At 36.5% G+C, this 21,282-nt stretch overlaps 1 protein-coding gene across 1 annotated transcript in view; it reads right to left on the reverse strand.

Moving 5' to 3' along the window:
* LOC121304405 (cingulin-like) overlaps positions 1–20,700 on the reverse strand; it is a 45,530-nt gene extending 24,830 nt beyond the window's left edge. Inside the window, exon 1 of the mRNA XM_041235533.1 lies at positions 20,584–20,700. Within this exon, the coding sequence (XP_041091467.1) occupies positions 20,584–20,685 (102 nt within the window). The 5' untranslated portion in view covers positions 20,686–20,700. The remainder of the gene's footprint in view (positions 1–20,583) is intronic.
* Positions 20,701–21,282: the final 582 nt, after the last annotated feature.

The following is a 21,282-nucleotide window of genomic DNA, read 5'->3' on the forward strand; positions in this document are numbered from 1 at the left end:
CTCCCATTTTTTCCATTTTTCTTAAACAGTTGCATATTTCAAGATAGCTATAACACTGTATAAGCAACTTGAACTCTGCAACTATTTAAGTGCTGAAAACAATTAAAAAGGTCTAATTAAGTAAATTATCTGTTCAAATAAAGATCCAGTTAAGTAATTGTGAGCTCGTAACAGTGCATAACAGTGGGTCCCCAGTACCACAGTTAGGAACCACTGTGATAGTGCCTTTTGCTTGGGATGCATAACTCCAGTCACAGTTAACTACCACATGGTACAGCCTTCATCGACATGCACTATAGCTCAATTAGATTGCATTCAGAATGGCATTCCTGATCTTTCGTATTCTTAATCTAACATGTATCTAGCATATACTTTTTTTTTTTTTTCTTGGGAAAGCTGGCCAGAAATCAGATATTTTTCTTCTAAACACCACAGTGTATCCTGTTCATGTTCCCTCAAGCAACAATGCTGGTGGTCTGATTGAAATGCGTGGGTTATTGTTGCAGGAGATAACATGATCTGGTCTACACTGCAATCCTTAAAAGACGTTGTTTTTTGTCTTGTGGTTGAACGCTTCCGAGTATGTTTTGAGAAATGCGTTTGATTTACGAACATTTTAAAATAGTTGGTTTTTTATAGACAGCTGGGGACACATAACATAATGTGTTTCTTGTAAACTTTCCAGGGTGTTCTGTAACACTTTAAAGCGAAACATTACTCTGGAATCTGACCTCAGGGTTTCAAACCAAAAATACAGCAAAGCAACTGAGGGGGTCGTCGCTGGTCAATAAAAGAGAGTTTCTTTAAAGCTAGAATGTACAGGTACGTGCCGATTAATCAGAAAACACGACCATTAACCAAATTTAAAAAAAAAATCTGGTTTTACACTAATGTTTCACGTAATCTAAAATACTACAGTTAAAAAAACACAGTCATGTAGATGCATGCCCCTTCTCTCCGTCTGACTCTTGCTGTTAGTGAAGAGAAAACATGCGTGACAAACTATGAAGAACTACACCCACAAGAATCACTGATGCTGAACAACTGCTGCTAAAAGCTTTAGAATCTCAGTCATGGTAGAATAAAAACATGGAAAAACACTAGTGAGACTTTGCTGAAGAAGATAAACATACTGTAAATGAAGTATAGTTGTACATATTTAATTACCCAACTTGGCCCTTTCTGTAGATTGGGGCGGGGGGGGGGCAACAGATTTTAGGAAACGACTTTGGAAATATCTCTATGGCTTCAAGATTACAGCATTAATAATACCAATTTCCACTGGCAAAGTCAACACTCATGCTAGATCAGTTGGGTTGAATTTAGCTATTACACGGACTGCTCCTTAGATATACAGCAGACTCCCAGCTGCCTAGCTCAATATTAGTCAGTCCCAGGGTGGGTGTTTCACTCTAATATCGCCATGACTCAGGTGAAGTGGTGATATTAGAGAGCAACACACAACCTGGGACTGACTGGTTTTAATAATGAGCAGGACCTAATTGTGCCTTATTGCTTATTTCTCTTTACGCTAATTTATTAGAAACTACTTAACTTTTGGCTTTTTACATACATTTTTGGTATTTATTAGTTATTTCTATAAACAGTCTACTGTTGATATAACATATAAAGGAAAAAAGTTACGTAGAAGCACATATTGTGACAAATAACTCATTAAGGGCTACTTAATTAATGGGTGACTTCTCAAAACATTTTACTCCAAATTTAAGTTTTTACTTTAAAAAAAAATAAACAGATCTCAGGAATCCAGATTTACCTGCTCACAGGCAATACAAGTTACCTGTCATTCAAATATTGCCACCCCATCAGTGGAGGAGAAGACTTTTTTTTTTTTAAATGACTAGTTCTTAAAATATTTTTTGACACTTTTTCAATGTATTTATTAAGAGGTGCATGTTGTCTGTGTTCATGACCATGGTTGAGAACACAAAGATAATGTGTAGTTTACACATACGCTAGTCAAAGCAACAGTTATTACAATATTCTAGCACTAATAATAATAATACACATTAAAAAAAAGAAATAAAAAAATGAATGGTGTCTGAAATACAAATGTTTAAAACCGATATGCCATTTAGTTAATTCATCCCAGAAGACACTGCTGCTTGTGACGGCAGTCAGACAGTATCCTAACGACTAGAACAGTTACTGTCTCTAACTTAGCTCAGGGGAACTCTTGCGTGAGAATAATAGGTGCATCTACTGACATTTATCTTGGTGCACCGGCCACTACCTGACCGGACAGAATGACTTAATTCTGGGAAATTTACTGACAGTCACGTTTGCGAGCGATCATTGTTTAGTAGGGCGGTGTGGCAAAGCGTATGCCTTGCACATGGAAATATGTAGTTTATTGTATGTTTTTGTGTTAATTGTTAATATTTATTTAGTTAATTGTTTAGTTGCTGTGGCGCTCCGCTGGGGACGATTACCTGTCTGGGTTGAGCAGCAGCTGAAAGCAATCAGCTGTTCCCGCAGGCGGGTGGGCGTGTCTCAGCGGAGAGTCAGTATAAAAGCCTGGCAATCGCTGTGATCAGGACTGCTGCGAGGCCTGCCGTTTTCACGGCACCTTTGATTTATAGTTTGTTGTACTGTGTTTTATGTTGCACTTTTTGTACAGCGTGATGCACTAGTCCTCTGTGCGTTACCATCGCTGGTAACGTTACATGACCACCTTTATTTTACTTCCGTTTTCTGTTTGTTTGTGAATAAAACCTGCGCGCCTGTGCCGGCGTTTCAACACCACGTCTGTCTCTCTGTATGCTTGAACAGCGGCTACCCACACGTATGACCTGAATAAGACCCCGTCACAGGCGGTCTATATTAAACATGACGTCACTTATTTACTAACCTACTCTGATCTAATACATGGCACTTTTCAGAAATTGAGATGTCAGTGTTCAACATTAGTTAGTTCTAATGAACACAGTGGCTCACCAATGGAGAAACGGTGAATAAAAAACACACCCGTATCACGTTAAACTGTGTGAACTCAGAAATCATGGTATAGAAAAATTGTTGCGGTTTCAAAACCGCGGCAGTTTATACCGCGGTTTACCATAAAACCGGTATACCGTGACATCCCTACCGCCAAGCTTCGGAAAAAATCGGAGATGCCTGACGCAGTTCTTCATGCTGAAAAAATACTGAAAGTCATTTCGAATGACCTGGGAAGATAGGAAAATGCACAGCAATATCCAATATATCTTACAGATATTGTTCTAACTTATATGGACATGATACTGGCTCTTTAAATGTCTTTGATTTTACAGTAACACCAAAGTCAGCAACCTGCTGTGTTAGATTCCTGTCCCAGAATTATTAAAGACTCCCTCCCTCTGCCCAATGTTCTTGCTCTTTATAGCTTAATTAGAGGTTTAGAACTGAATCTTCATTGTGTAATGCAAATTACCCCATCAATATGTCTGGGAGACTACGACTTCACAGCCTTACATGCATTTTTAATATTTATTACATGTTTGTTTTGACTGAGTAATATCTATAATATAAATATTTTACATATATCTGGAATTGAAATGTTGTACACTTCAAAAAGTATTTCAAAAGTAGGGGATAGGAGGAGGATGGGATACTGTTAACACAAACAAACAAAACAAAATCAAAATATAAGCATGAACACATTTAACAAGTAAGAGCAGGATTGCTCTGAGATCTTAACGATTTATTATACTTAAAGATTATGTAGTGGGGTTTTAAAAATATAGCGTTATATGTCTCCATGTGTTGCTACAACTATTTAAATAATGTACCTGTCATTTTTCTTTTCATTGTTAACATCCTGACATATTTTCTATTTACTTATCTGGAGTAAAGGACCTCAACTGTTTTCTACCTGGAACATAGACCTGAAGAGAAAGGGTTAACTACTTCTCCTCATCATACACACAGTACACCAGTTAAAGGTTAGTAATTAGTTACTGAAGGAAGAAATTCAAAGGTTTAACGTGTTAGAACGTATACTTGGCAGTAATGATTAAAATCCCATTGTGAATAATCAGCTTATAAGCCTAACCCTTGGGAAAAGCTTGCATTTCCTTATTACACAATACAAAGTGTAATTAAATGATTTCAATTAAATTCCTCAAGTGAGTTTCAACCTGTACTTTAAACATGCAGTGGCATGATTCTGGGGACAGGAAATGTATTTTAGAAGGTGAGCCAATTACTGTAGGTGTCACTATAGTGAACAAGTTCACCATGACCGACATTACACCAGATGAGTAATTAGTTACTGTAACACATGTCCATGTAAAGGTTCATGCAATTCTGACACGTAGTTATCAAGATACAACCAGGTAAGTGACATATTGACAGACTTTTCTTATTATGAAATTATAGACCACGTGGATAGACTAAGCCAATCAGGTTCTGAAAATCTATTGGTAATTTGGAGAATTTTCTTCAAACAGCGATACATATCAAGCAGCCTAAGCAATGTATACCAAAAAATAACCTAAAACATGTTTCAAATATGTTTTCCTACACAAAAAACAACAACATTTGTTTGGTTTGTAAAAGCATTCAAATCGTTCACAGTGGTCATTAACTGCAGATAAATGACTACATTTTGTCAAGTGACCTTGCCTTCGGCTCCAGCCACCTAACACTCGCTGCAGCCAATTATCTAGCAGGTAATCACGCTGCATCAGACAATAATACTTAAACATACACGAGAGTAACCTTTTAATTTGTCATGAAGGGATACAAGCAAATTACCTTGTTTTTATTACTCTCATTTTAATATCGGATTGCAGTTTTATAACTAATACAGTTATGCACGCTGTGATGCACACATTTACTAAATAAAGGAACAACAAGCATTGGATTTCATTATGACACTCACCTAACCCTATTTACAGCCAATAGATGGGTTCTCTATACTAGTATATCTGCCAGAAAAGTTTCTCCACTTGAAAGTGTGACTCCAGGAAAGTCCAATACCCTAGTGAAAAAAGAAAAAACAGTAAGCGCAAGAAATTCAAAGTGTCCTTGGAAAGCAAAATTAGACTGTACTGCAGGCTTATGCTTTGCTTTGTCATGAGTTTGTGTTTTAGGTAAATGGCAAGTTATTGTTTGCAAGTACTTTAACTACCATGACCAACATTGTTCCAGGTGTATTTAAAATGAAAGGTATGTCTACACTATGTTAATACCATAGTATCACAACTAAATACCTTTTCAAAATGGCTAACAAATAACCATTTAGAAGTAAAAGAACCCTGCCCGTATGCACCTCACTGTTGTGTGAAAGTTTGAAAAAGAGGCTAAATTTATCTGTTGAAAAAATGTATCATGTGATCTGGAAATGCCAAAACATCTGAATGGGAGGATCACTATCAGAGAAGGTACACTTGGCTGCAGGGTATCTATTAAACAAGGGTTGAGATCAAATGATTGCAGGAATCCCAATGGGAATACCTGTTTCTTTGTGTTTAGTTTTTTTGATAGTGAAAGCAAAGAAGAAAAAATAGGAAAGAAAAATATGTCTGTGATTATCCCTTTCCTATCTCTCAAATTTCAAATAATAATTTATATATATATATATATATATATATATATATATATATATATATATATATATATATATATACACACACACACACTATATGTGTATATATATATATATATATATATATATATATATATATATATATATATATATATATATATATATATATATATAGCCCTGTTTCCCTATAACTGGATTCTCTTTATAGATACTGATAAGTGGGAGATAAAGAATACAGTAGAAGATCACATATAAGGGAGATTACTAAGCATTAAAGAATGTGAATAAGGAGACCTATAGGAGTAAAACCATGTACAAGAGACAGGAAGTAGTCTATCAATTGCAGTTTTCTGTATTTTTGTTTTGTTATACCTTGTTCTTAATGTTGCTTCTTGTGCTGACATTCCCGTGCATACTGTACTAATTAAAAGATGTGGACTCCAATTTAGTTTCCTGTTTTTCTTTAGGTAAGTAAGATTCACACACAATCAGCAGCAATTGGCCTTCTATTTTTTAGTTAGTGCTCCCTTGTCAGTATCAACAGCAAGTTATAACAAATGCCTTAATTTTTGGGTGCACCAAATAGTTTATTCTGATGTGAGAACATAGCAAATATACAAACATTTACTGTAACTAAAAGTTTAAAAGAAGTAGAAAAATAAACGTCCACTATATACAATCTATAGTATATAGAGAACTGGGGTTAGATTTGGCAGAAAAAAACTTTTAGCAGCAGTACAAATCATTAGATTTGGAACCAAGATTAATATACAAACACTCTGGAAAAGGTGGATTGGGCTATCCCTCCAGACATTCCAATTGTGTGCCAGTAGTGCACTTTCACATGTGCAGGGAGAGTGGTCCCTAGATTGATGCTGGGGTCTAACTCATCCCTCAGTTCAGCTATTAGTTCTAGAATGACCTGTGGAGTGGAACAATAATGCTTTAGTACTGCATCCTCCAGCATCCCAAACAAAGTGGGATTGAATATGCTGGGTCTTCTTCATCTTGCCGTTCTCCTCCAAACATGTTCCTGCCTCTCCTCAACAAGAGCCAAGTGTCGCTGCATCAGGAAGTGAACCACAGCAGCCATCCCGAAGCCAATGACAGGTCTCTGCAGGTGTGTGCTTTTATACAGCTCTTAATTGCTCACTTCTACAATGGTTTGCACCTTGTAAGAAGAGGTGTAAAGTTTTTGGAGGGTCAGCAAATCCTTACACCACAGTATAATGTTAGCACCCGTTTAGTATCCAGATCCCGCCCAATTCCATGATCTTTTCTTCATTTGAATGTATTAATGATGAGAAAGTGCAAATTTGACAGAGGGTGCAGAACACCAGGTGAACACCATTCTTTACATACGCTGCATTATAAGAAAGTTTACAAACGAGAGGAGGCCATTCGGCCCATCTTGCTCGTCTGGTTGTTAGTAGCTTATTGATCCCAAAATCTCATCAAGCAGCTTCTTGAAGGATCCCAGGGTGTCAGCTTCAACAGCATTACTGGGGAGTTGATTCCAGACCCTCACAATTCTCTGTGTAAAAAAGTGTCTCCTATTTTCTGTTCTGAATGCCCCTTTTTCTAAACTCCATTTGTGACCCCTGGTCCTTGTTTCTTTTTTCAGGCTGAAAAAGTCCCTTGGGTCGACATTGTCAATACCTTTTAGAATTTTGAATGCTTGAATTAGGTCGCCACGTAGTCTTCTTTGTTCAAGACTGAACAGATTCAATTTTTTTAGCCTGTCTGCATATGACATGCCTTTTAAGCCCGGAATAATTCTGGTCGCTCTTCTTTGCACTCTTTCTAGAGCAGCAATATCTTTTTTATAGCGAGGTGACCAGAACTGAACACAATATTCAAGATGAGGTCTTACTAGTGCATTGTACAGTTTTAACATTACTTCCCTTGATTTAAATTCAACACTTTTCACAATGTATCCGAGCATCTTGTTAGCCTTTTTTATAGCTTCCCCACATTGTCTAGATGAAGATATTTCTGAGTCAACAAAAACTCCTAGGTCTTTTTCATAGATTCCTTCTCCAATTTCAATATCTCCCATATGATATTTATAATGTACATTTTTATTTCCTGCGTGCAGTACCTTACACTTTTCTCTATTAAATGTCATTTGCCATGTGTCTGCCCAGTTCTGAATCTTGTCTAGATCATTTTGAATGACCTTTGCTGCTGCAACAGTGTTTGCCACTCCTCCTACTTTTGTGTCGTCTGCAAATTTAACAAGTTTGCTTACTATACCAGAATCTAAATCATTAATGTAGATTAGGAATAGCAGAGGACCTAATACTGATCCCTGTGGTACACCACTGGTTACCACACTCCATTCTGAGGTTTTTCCTCTAATCAGTACTTTCTGTTTTCTACATGTTAACCACTCCCTAATCCATGTACATGTGTTTCCTTGAATCCCAACTGCGTTCAGTTTGAGAATTAATCTTTTGTGCGGGACTTTGTCAAAAGCTTTCTGGAAATCTAAATAAACCATGTCATATGCTTTGCAATTATCCATTATCGATGTTGCATCCTCAAAAAAATCAAGCAAGTTAGTTAGGCACTATCTCCCTTTCCTAAAACCATGTTGACTATCTCCCAGTACCCTGTTACCATATAGGTAATTTTCCATTTTGGATCTTATTATAGTTTCCATAAGTTTGCATATAATAGAAGTCAGGCTTACTGGTCTGTAGTTACCTGGTTCAGTTTTGTTTCCCTTTTTGTGGATCGGTATTACGTTTGCAATTTTCCAGTCTGTCGGTACCACCCCTGTGTCAAGAGACTGCTGCATGATCTTGGTTAGCGGTTTGTAAATTACTTCTTTCATTTCTTTGAGTACTACTGGGAGGATCTCATCCGGCCCAGGGGATTTGTTTATTTTAAGAGCTCCTAGTCCCTTTAACACTTCTGCATCAGTTATGCTAAAGTTATTTAAAACTGGATAGGAACTGGATGACATGTGGGGCATGTTGTCAGTATCTTCCTTTGTAAAAACTTGTGAAAAGTAATCATTTAATATATTTGCTATTTTTTTTTCTTCCTCTACGATTTTGCCATTTGTATCTCTTAAACATTTAATCTCCTCTTTGAATGTTCTCTTGCTGTTGTGATATTGGAAAAACATTTTGGAATTGGTTTTAGCTCCCTTAGCAATGTTCATTTCTATTTCTCTCTTGGCCTTTCTAACTTCCTTTTTGACTTGCGTTTGCAGTTCTGTGTACTCTTTCTGCGTACTTTCTTTTTGGTCCTTTTTTAATTATAGAGGTTTTGCGCCAGCCAATCACTTTGCACATATCCTGACATCTACCCCCAACACTCAAGTCAAATCATGACGTATATATGGTATTTGAAGGCAACACTTTATGTCCATAAACAGACAATTCCAGCATGGTGGAGAGGAAAATACAATGCACTGGAGGCCTGGAACAAGATCAAACAAGATCAAAGACATAAGCTGAAATAAAATTGGACAGTGTTTTGTCTGGCTGATTGTAAGGTTTTGCTTTCCTGACCTTGAAGCTTGGCACATGGCCCGAAATACACCCATGTTGGGAGTGACTGGCTTTTCATAATTTAGAGTACAGCTGTGACCTTGGAGGGATGATAAAACCTTTGTTTCTGCTTAATAAGCGGTTTTACAAACCATAATCAAAACCAATTAAAACAAGTTTAAAAATCACTTACTTTTGTTAAAAGTGACTTGATATAACTTTAGGTAAGTGTCATGGAACGTATAATAAAGCACTATACAACTGGAACACCTAGGCTTTTTCTGATAAACACACACCTTGTGTGGGGCATTGTACACATTGCTCCAGCTAAATTGCACAAGCTCTTATTGATTCATCAGCCTTTGCTCCTTTTCATTACACAAACCGTTACTTATGCTTCCCATTTATGGTGAAGGAAATGAGAAATCATTGAAACTGTCTATAAACACTATGTGATTGTCCTGTGTTTAATGTAAGCTCTGAATCAACGTAGGGTTAATTAACTCTTGAAATTAAGTTGTACATAGCTGGTGTACATCGGCAGTTTTCAATCACCAGCCTTGTTGTTCAACCTGGTGATGCGTGGGTATAGCGCTGTGCTGCCTGTGAGATTGGTGAAGTGAAGAAGAAACACACATAATGTGATTCATCTCACACTACTTATCATGCTATGGAAATAAGACCAAATTTGGTAAAGGAAATTACGTAAGCTTGCTGTACATCTGTGCTGTATGAAGTAATTTCTTTGCTCAGCTCAGAAACTAACACCTCTGTGCCATGCCGGCTCAGAAAAAAAGTAAACATCTCTGATGCCATGAAAGCTCAGCTTGGCTCAGAAGTAAGTAACATCTACCCTGATGACAGCTCAGAACACCATCAAGTGAGGCCTGTGTGTGAGATCACTGATGCATCACATTTGATTTTCTTTGTTCCTGTTTGCATTTTCAATTCCTGAATTCCTTTTTGATTGACTTTACCTGAATATTCATTATTTTTAAGAAAACAATCAAACCTCTTACATGTTCTTTAATATAAACAGGGAGTAAGGGATTGAAGTGTGTTTACATTATCATCATTTAAACACAATGTAATGTTGATAATGGTTTATTTGTATACAATTAAATGTTTAATAATAATGAACACATTTACAGCCATGTGGTTTGGACAGGATTTAACTAATATCCACTGCATTTGTTTTGTTAAATAAGAGATTTAAACAGACCACAGCATGCTTGGTCTTATACAAAATGTGTTCACTGTTTTGTGTTGAACTTTAACTAAACATTTCACTTTCACGAGAACACTGGACAGAGCAATTTAGGGAAGATAACATTTCACCCTCAAGGACATGAACAATCATAAATTAAGCCTTTATTGTGTCTACTTGGGACTGAATTTGCATTGTGCCCTACTATTTCTCAAAATAACATTTAAAGACATTGACAAAGACCACTTATGAAACATTTGTCATTTGTTTACTGTCTCTTATTTAGCTAGGGCTATAGGCCTATACTAAAAAATTTAAAATACTGTACCCATCCTGCTTGAGGGACTTTGGGAAGAGAAAATATAATGTACTTTTTTTTTTTTACCATCTTGTCCTACCATGATTGACTGTAAATTCAATTTACACTGTATAATAAGGAATCATTAAATAACACAACAAAGAATGCATTCTATTGCAATAATTGTTTGAAAGTGATGGACAAAATACAGCCTGTTTATTTTCAAATAAATAGATTAAAAAAATGATGTCCTAATGGTATCAGCAGTAGCAGCAGAACGAGCAAATTAATCTTAAACAGAGGAAAGGTTTTGAGGCATTCAAATAGTTTAGTCACTAGCATAAACTTGCTGGTCTCAGTCGATACACATTTAAGCACAACAAGTTAGTCCGAGATAGGAAAAATATTGTTTCCACCTAAATATGGCATTTAGTTGGCATCAATAAAAAAATTGTTTGTGTTTTTTTCATTTAAAAAAAGTATGTCACCATATCCTTATATTCCCTTTCAATTCGAAAAATGACTGCCAACAATACTTTTGGGATATGCCTGCTTATCAGGTATTTGCTGAGCATTTTATATCAAAGCTGCCGATAGGCCCCTCCGTGGTGTGACGTCCTCGGTCCCGCCTCCCAAGGTAATGAATGTCACTGCACACTTCAGTCCCTTTTGTCTCTTTTGCGACCTCAGCATGCCCACTCACTGTGCACGGCCTAGTGCCCCTACAGGTTGTTGATTACTAAAAAAAAAAATGGTTGCCTAACTGAATCTCCCCTGACCATACTTTCGGACCAGCGGTAGAGGAGATCCTGTAACGCTCCAGTGGTAGAGGACACTTCCTGTCCCTCCGGGAAGTACACCTCCCAGGAGTGGTGAACTGGGACCTCCTTTCCAGGGAGTGTCCTCACTCGTCAGAATGGCGACTGTACCCTCAGGTGGTGCAGTGCATTTGGGAACGCTTCGGGAAAGCCAAGGTCGATCTCTTTGGCACGGCAGAGATGACCCATTGCCCCTGTGTGCTTCCTGTCCACTCGTTCTCCCTCCCTCCCTTTGATATACTTTCCCAAAAGTATCGTTGGCGGTCATCTTAGAATTAAAAGGGAACGATGTTATGAATGCAACCCTGTTTCCCTGAAAGAGAAGATGACTGTCCACCTTGAGAGGTCGCATCACTTGCATTTGCGGGTTCAATGCAAAAGAATCTGATGTCTTCGTGCAGTGGCTACTTATTACCTCGGGAGGAGAGACCGAGGACGACACTCCACAGAGGGGCCTATCGGCAGCTTTGATATAAAATTCTCAGTGAATACCTGATAAGCAGGCATATCCCAAAAGTATTCTTGGTGATAATTTTCTCTTTCATCCGCAACCTATCCATAACCGTAAAATTATTTTCTAAAGTAAGACGGCACGAAAGAAAAGTAAAGACAGTAATGTTTGGGATACTCCGGTAACACAACTAATTTGCGTGACCATTTAACGCGCTGTTTGCAGTGTTGCACAGTAATCCACAGCTCCACGTGTAATACGGCTTTTTTGTTTATCCCTTCATAACGTCGATGAATCGATGCATCTGCTTTTTTATATCGATAAAATCAATACTGAAATACTAGGCATTGCCCCAGCCTTAATATTTTTACAACAATGTAGCTGTTTGACTAGCTGCCAACAACAGCTCTTTAATCAGGTAATTGGATCATGAGAAAGACCAGACCACGTGTCTTTAATTACTGGTTTTAAGTATTCATTCTTTGATGCATATGCTTTCAACGAATGACATAATTATAAGGTATTCCAATGCAATCTTTATAGTAGAAGCATTTCTGTTTAATTAATTCATTTTAATTAGCTACATAAAAAATAATCATCAAAAGAGATCCACAAAATACACAGAAAACATTAAAATTATTTCCTATAATGCATTTTCAAAATAAAAAAAATTATATCATTTCTCCTTCTTCTGCAATAAAATGTACTGTATTCCATTTTTTTGGTTGTTTGTTTACTTGCAAAAATTCTGTTCATTGCATTGAATATTATAAATTATAAATGAAAAATTCACAAACTAACAAGCATATGACAAATTACCTTTAGTCATAACAAATACAACTGATACTGAGTTAACAGACCAACAACAAACAATATAAAAAAAAAAACATAGTGATCAAGGAAAACAGTAAATCCCTCACAAACATGAAAAGTATGAGTGACCACATGACAGCCAAATCACTTTTAATAGTGCATTGCAGGTGAATGATGAAACCAATCTGTTTTACCTTCAATAGAGTAAGCACTTATACAACATATGCAAACAAATTCCACTGACAAAGCAACAGATTACATTTAAGACATTGACCAGATTAATAAATCACCAAGCTTTGCGAGTTTACAGTAATTCAAAACCCATGATTCCTTCCTGAGCAACATTTTATAAAACCGAAATACATTTTATCCCCCTATTGAGTTAGGAACATAATAAATAAGACCTTTGGAGCAAAACTGTTATAAAATGACACATACTGTTCACACGTGTCACAGTTAGGTCACTAAGTTTCAGCAGCTCTACCCTGGTGTGCACTGCATATTGCGTGATTCACTATTGTGTGGACCTGGAATTAAACAAAACAAAATAAAAACTGTCTTTGTCAAGACATATCTCATAAGTTAAGCAACATTTGATAGCTTGTATCCTGCTCTTTTAGTTTAGAACACGAACAAGCCAGTATAAAGCCATTGTATTACTTTTTTTTCCATAAATGACACATGAAAAGACAGACATCTGTTTCATTTTCAGTTTTAGCAAAAATCTTTGCCAAACAAAACCAACAAACTGTCAAAGTAATTTTCCACATCAGTGTCTAAATAATCACTACAGTATGCTGATGATGTGCAAATAAATAATCACACATATGCAAAGTATTTCCAAAGAATGCTTGTGTAACAGTAATGTTTTGTTCAGGCTGCACCCGAGAAGTATCAAACTGCTTCTCTACTTTAGACTGACTTTAGATTTTAAACAATACACACAGATAAAAAAATAAATAAATAAATATACACACAGTTGTAGTGTAGACCCTTCAAATAACTTCCTATTTTTGTCCTAGTCTCCCATTGGCTCTGACGCTTCTATGGTGTAAGAGGACAAAAATAGGTTATTTTTCTCTTCACTGTGCTACAAAGAACCAAACTGTCGACATGCCCAGGGCGCTCAAGCGGACACCTGCAGGGCTGGCATGGCACTCTGGATTGGTTATGGGAATGAATGAATATGAGCATTCTAAACCGGGTGTGAAAAATAGGGGTAAATTAAGTGAAGACTCAAAATTAAAAGAAATGTCTTTCTCTGGTAGAATTTTCAAAATGTAGTTCAATTTTGGAACTACACTAAGTGCTGACCAATAAAGTGTTAACGCAAAATTTTGCGACCTAGACGCAAAATAAATCCATTGGATGGAAAAATATTTTGGCTTGTGTTCACGCAACACACAGAATGGGAAAGGGATGCAGACATGAATATTCACAGTAATCTTGTTTAAAGAAAAAAAAAAAAAAAAAAAAACTGTTCTGCAATATAATAGCATTGGTTAAAGTACACTCCAGTCCTGTAGGTGGCAGCAATAAGCCTCAAATTGTGCTTATGCAGCAATATTAAGGATATTTACTTTTAGGCCCTGTCCACACTACATAACCAATCTCAAAACCGCACTCAAACACGTTCTAATTAATCCAGAGTTTATTTTACAGATGGATGGCAGCAGTTCTCTCACAAGAGTCTGGCAGTGAAGTACACCCATTTTGTTAATTAATCACAAGCTCAACACCCAGGAGAAAAATGTCACCACGGTTCAGCGATTAAATAGTCACTCAAGTATTATCTCTTGGGAAGAGTTTAACTTAATCACGGACCACACAACATTAACCTGGCTGCACCAGAATTGGAAAAGGAATGCACAGGTCACCAGGTGGCTTTTAAGCTTACAACATTTTAACTTTACAATTGAGCACAGAGCAGGGACAAGACAAGGAAATGCAGATGGTCTGTCTTCTATAAACTGCTTCTTTCCGCAGGTTTTTAGCCCAGTTGGGTCTGAGCCAAGGGGAGGACATGTGGTAAATTGTGGGGCAAGATTGGGAAAGCCAAATAAATAGGTCCAAGAATAAAGCAGAGTGTGCATCCCATGTAAAATGTAGTCCAAAAAGCTAACAGAAATGACAAGACTACATTTCCCAAGCTGCATTGGGGATGATTGACAACTGAGCCAATAATGAATGACACCTGGTGATAATTACGAATGGTCATTTATTAAAAAGAGTGTAGTTATTATTCCTGGGGTGTGGAGACCATGAGGACTGGTGTGAAAAACCTTGAGTTGATTCATATGAATAGACACAGCTTCGGTCAAAAGGTAAACAAGCGCTACAACACTATTATTATTATTATTATTATTATTATTATTATTATTATTATTATTATTATTATTTTATATATTGTGGAAAAATACACATTTTGGAGAAATCGGTAACAGTTCAGCAGTTCAATTATTAGGCAGGTCTAAACAAAGTTTAGTTGGTGCTCTTGAACAGAGCTAGGTTTTCTTGTGTTTATTTTGTTTTACTGTATATTAAAGGTCAGTACCTTCTGTGAAAGGACACTGTAAAGGAACAGAGATACAGGTAACCCCCAGTTTGAACTGTGAATACTGTTGTCTGGAATCATTACAATAGAAAACAGCAAACAAGACCCCAGAAACAGTGATCAAAGCAAGGCAAAGACACACCTTGTCAGTGCTTTGTCACAATTAAAATGTAAAGATTCTGAGAGAGTTTTGTTTTGGGCATGCGTTATTAACCTTATATATCTAAGATAGTACTAAATACATTATGTACATATATTATATATAATAACATAATGTATATAGATATATCTATATATTATCTCTATATATATATATATATTAATACAAACTAACACATACATATATTTGTTTGCTTTTTTGTTAAAGGAATGTATATTGTTGAATGCTTTATTCTGCTGTTAACTCTAATTCACTTTCTCTCTTTAGAAACATCCCTGAGTGACTCTAAACACAGTCATTTTCCAATACACTCCCTAATTTTTGGAACGCTGTCAGATTACATCAGAGATTCTCAATTCACAACTTAAGACTAAAATACCAGTGGAATTTATTTGTCTTGGCATTTTCATACCCTTAGTAAGTTATCTTTATATCGTTTACTGTACTGCACTTGGTGATGATAAAACTGTCATGAAAGGAATGTTTAAGTTTTTATAGAGTTTCCTGTAAGTGTCGCAGGTTTAATTGAAACAGAAAAAAAGAAAAGAACTGGGCATTTCCATGCTAATGAACATTTCACACATGTGTAAATTGATAAACTGCAGCTTGACTTTTTTTAGATTAAATATTAAAATTTGATTTAAAAATAATAATAATTAATTAATTAAAAAAAACACACAGACTGGATATATAGTGTAGATAACTGTTTGAAAAAAACGAAACCACTGTAGCAAACGATTCTATATTCTAGATCCGTTTTTTTTTAAATGCGCTACATTCATATCAGTGTCTGTCCACACTGTTACGACGTGAAAGTTATTATTTCACCTCTTTAGGAAGGAATAATAAAGTGTTCTTTTTTGGAAGCCAATTTATACCTGTACTATTTATTAAACATGGTTTTGGGGATGCAGGATTTTGTTAATCACTAATAAAGGTTTTTACTCTTGCGTCCTGAATTCTGTCCATGCATGGAGTATGAACTTCAAGTGCCTGCAACATTTATGCAACATGAAAAGTTATCTTCCCTTTAATAATTCTATGTCTTTGAGACTCTAGAGCATATATAAGAGGAGGATGAACATCACATCATGAATTTTGTGTTACATACTGTACAGTACCCGTCAAAAGTTTGAGTACACCTGCTTGAAACCAGGTATTTCATGATTATCTATGCTTTTAACTGTATAAACGTGTCTATAAACACTTAATATTTCATTATATGATATGTGTACTTATATAAGCTGATAATCATAAGTGAATTGCATTCAAAAAATTTATTTTTAAATGAAAATGTAAATCTTGTCAATTTCAGTGAAATGGTCACCCAAAGCATGGGGATTTCAGTCTGAAGCACAAGTCAGTTAAAAGTCTGAAATGTGTATAACACGGTATTAGAACACTGGCCTAAGTATAAAAGTGTCTTTGTTAGATGTTCTCTGAGTTAACTAGCATGTTACCTAATTAACCTTTTGTCACCAATTATTGTTAACAGGTGAGGGTCCATGATTACTACAAATATAGGTACCATAGGCACAAGTTTGTCATTCCTGAATGTAAGGGAGCAGAAAATGGCAAAATACGCTCAGTTAAGCAAAGAAAAAAGACAGTCTGTAATTACTTTAAGAAATGAAGGTCAATCTTTAAGACAAATCGCAAGAACTTTGCAAGTGTCTGTAACTGCTGTGGCCAAGACCATCAAACAATTTGAAGAAACTGGCACTCATGAGGACCGAACAAGGTCAGGCAGGCCAAGGGTGTCCTCAGAATCAGAGAACAAGTTCATTTGAGTCACAAGTCTGCAAAACCGGTGATTAACTGCTCCTGAAATACAAGCTCAGCTAAATGCTACTAGAAGTACAGATGTTTCAACATCAGCTGTTCAGAGGTGATTGTGTGAAGCTGGCCTAACTGGAAGAATTGCTGCAAAGAAACCAAAGTTAAGAGTGCAGAATAAGAGGAAGAGACTTGCCTGGGTCAAAAAACACAGAAACTGGAGGTTTGAGGAGTGGAAGTCTGTCTTATGGACCGATGAGTCAAAATTTGAAATATTTGGGTCCAACCACAGAGTATTTGTAAGTCGCAGAGAGGGTGAGCGCATGAGTTCTGCATGTGTGGTTCCCACTGTCAACAAGGACGAGGCTGTGTCATGGTCTGGGGTTGCTTTGCTGGTGACAGAGTTGGTGATCTTTACCAAGTCCATGGCAAGCTCAACTAGCATGACTATCATAGCATACTTCAGAGGCATGCCATTCCATCAAGATTAAGGCTAGTTGGGCAGTCCTTCATTCTTCAGCAAGATAATGACCCGAAACACACCTCAAAGTTATGCAAGAACTATCTGTTGAAGAAGGAAAGTGAAGGACAACTCAATCTAATGACCTGGCCTGCCCAGTCTCCAGACCTCAAACCCATAGAACTTGTATGGGACGAACTGGACAGAAGAATCGAAGCATAAGAACATAAGAACATAAGAAAGTTTACAAACGAGAGGAGGTCATTCAGCCCATCTTGCTCGTTTGGTTGTTAGTAGCTTATTGATCCCAGAATCTCATCAAGCAGCTTCTTGAAGGATCCCAGGGTGTCAGCTTCAACAACAAGCAAAGCTACCCACAAGTGCCCTACATCTCTGGAAATTTCTGCAGAAGAGCTGGGAAGACATATCGGGTGATTTCCTGCTGAAACTTGTTAACCGAATGCCTCGTGTTTGTGAGGCTGTATTTAAGGCAAAGGGTGGCTATTTTGAGGAAACCAAGATTTAGGGACAATTTTCAATTTTCTTGAACATTGCTTTGATAGTCCTTATGTTTTGTTTTGTATATTGTACCATGTTTTCATTTTCAAGTATTTCCAGAAAAGTATACGACGTAAAACAATGTCAATTATAAAAAAAAAAAAATAGTTTCCAGCAAGTGTACTCAAACTTTTGACTGGTACTGTATGTGTACCCTGTTAGCATGGAAACGCCCAAATAGTCTATGCTGCTGTTTTTTATAATTGATATGTTTACTAGCTAAAGTCTGCCAGGAAATTCATTGGTGTAGTGCAGCATCACGTCTCTTTTTGCCTGCTGTTTTGGACGACACACTGTTTTTGAAAAAATTAACTGTACATACATTGCTAATATTGCTATATATATACGATATATATATATATATATATATATATATATATATAATATATATATATATATCGACGGGACCTGCGTCGTTGCTTCCTGAAGGTATGGAGGCTTCAGAGGAGAGAGAGAGAGAGAGAGAGAGAGAGAGAGAATTAAAAATGTATTTTTAAAACAGTCATAGGGATGATATGTTGAACTGTTCAGTACACTAGAGGACTAGACTAGTTGACCTGGCACGGAGGTACCCTATAACTAGTGCTTCTATAGCAAAGATGTTTTGTTATCCTCACAATGCTCCCATTATTCTTTGTATTTATATATGTCTACACTACTGGGTGTGATCTGAGAAAAAAAAAAAAAAAAAAAACAGTCAAGAGAAACTTGTCCAAGTAAAGGGTGATTCCACAAGACAGGAAGAGTATTACTGCATGCTTTTGCCATATGAAAACTAGAGTTTTTTCCCTTAAAAATGAGGGTCGATGGTACTGATTAGGCACATGGCAAACAGGCGCCATGATGGCTTATAAGCATAGCTCTGTGTGCTCACCTCATTCTTGTCATGAACACCCCACTACAAGAAAGGGTGTAGTCCAAAAAGATTATTTTTAATAATGTAATATTTCCCGTCTTAGTTGATATTTGATAGCATCTTGCATCTCTGCTGGAGGAGACACACCTCTCAATCACTTTCAACATATCTGAACTGCATTTGTAGATCAGGTTTGAAAAATTTTAATATTTTTTATAATGGTATGAATAGAAACAGCCGCAATGCATCCCAACGTGGGAAAGTTTCAGCTAAGGCCTTCAGTACTGATGAAGGCATTCACTAGTGAAAATCTTTAAGAGTCCATTTTCTTTGGCCTACAAAACTGTCCTCTTTTGGTGCAGATGGTCTTAAAACACTGAGTCACCATTTGCGTTGGTGGGTTAACCTAGGTCAACAGGAGAAAGTAACTGGTAGTTCTGGCTCAGAGGACATACATGATTTTTCTTCTGGTCAGGGTATCTTTTATGTTTTTATTGGTCTCAATAATTTATTCTCAGATGACATAACAACCTATTGATTATGTGTGACCACCAGCAAAGATTTGGTTGATTTTCTAATTGTGCTTTTTGCCTCAAAGTCACATGAAAGAGTATTTTTACAGTTTTCTGAATACTATTTGATATCTATCTGATATGACAATGCCCACAAAAAGCCCCAAGAATTTGTATCTCATTGCATGCGTTTTTACAAATTACCATTCAATACATTTCAATGAAACTGCAAGACATTTATCACTTGCTAGCTTTAAACAGAACATCAGTATTTGCCCTTCAGTTTTTTCAACAGAATAACAGCTCCAAATGTACTCACACATGCCCTACATTGGGGAATGTAAACAAGTAGGACTGTGAACAAGGTTTCTGCTTCCCAATAAGGTACGGCTACCCAAGGAATAACACACAATAGTGAATAGACACCAGGGGATTATTATTGCCACAAGGATTTAAAACTTTACATCCTCTCCAATGCAATACAATACATTTCACACTCCTATGAAATATAGCATCTCTTATGAATGGCAACTAGCAATGTTTATTATACTCAGACATATCAGTAAAGGACAATACAGTACCAGAATTCCAGGCTCATGGAACAATGCCACCAGCAATACGATTTTTACATGAAAAGTTCTATTAAAAAAACAAAAACAAAAACAAAACAACTCTGGTTCAAAAGCTACATGTAGTTATGTTCAGTTTAAAACCAAATTCTAGACTGAAGCACGTGCAACTGCGAAATATCCTGAAAGCACTCATTATTTCTTTCAGTTCCCACTTGGGATTTTCAGCAGGATTTCTGATATTTGTCGTTATATAGTGACGACAAATACTGTAACCCAATAACCTACACATGATAAATAATAAGTAAAACTACTGTTGGTAACGATTTTACATTTGTCAAATCACCGAATCACAACCATTAAACTGTGAAAAGGTATAAGTAATCGGTACATTTAGAGTTTAAGTTACAGTTAATCACATTTGTCTACGTGTTAACTGAGGATCAAGATGTTCAAGAAACAGCGTGGCTACTATAATTAATACAATTCTGATTTACCTGTGCAGTGATCGTTCCCACCAAAGCTCCTTGACTTCTCGTGTGTGTCATCAACTCTGGAAACTTGACTGCTTGTACAGTTACATAGACTTTCAAAACCATAACTAGTGGGTGGAGCATACCTGTTAAGATTTTTTTAAAACACTACCTGCATTTAAGACTGCAAGTATACTTCAGTCTCCTTCCTACCTACCTCTGTGAAGTGCACGGATAAGTGAGACGGCTGCACGGTAGATTTTATAATAACCGTTCAGTTTGTATTGGTTTATTTACTGTTTTATCGTCAGCTCCCTTCAACTTCTTTCACGCAAGGCAAGTTGTAGTATAAAGTACACTGATGAACCACACCACCCTGTGAATCTTCACAAGTACAATGGTGATGTAGAGCTCTATGATTAAATATGGTCCAAAACATTACATCACTTGTATATAAGGTAGTATGAGGATTTGTTATGAATAACACTATTTATAAAATATATCAGACGATAATTATTACTACTGCTACTAATAATAATACAAAAGCTATAGCAATACACTGTACCTAGTATCATTCACCTTATGAAGTAACCAAGAACCTTCTGGATTCTCATGCTTGTTGTTGAATAGTTGCACATAATACCCGCACAGTTCATTTTCCAGTTGTTCTTACACTGTTTCTATCAGATAGTTGGTATCAGATGCAAATTATGTCACAGATAC

This window comes from Polyodon spathula, chromosome 2, assembly GCF_017654505.1.
Source record: "Polyodon spathula isolate WHYD16114869_AA chromosome 2, ASM1765450v1, whole genome shotgun sequence".
Classification (NCBI taxonomy): Eukaryota; Metazoa; Chordata; class Actinopteri; order Acipenseriformes; family Polyodontidae; genus Polyodon; species Polyodon spathula.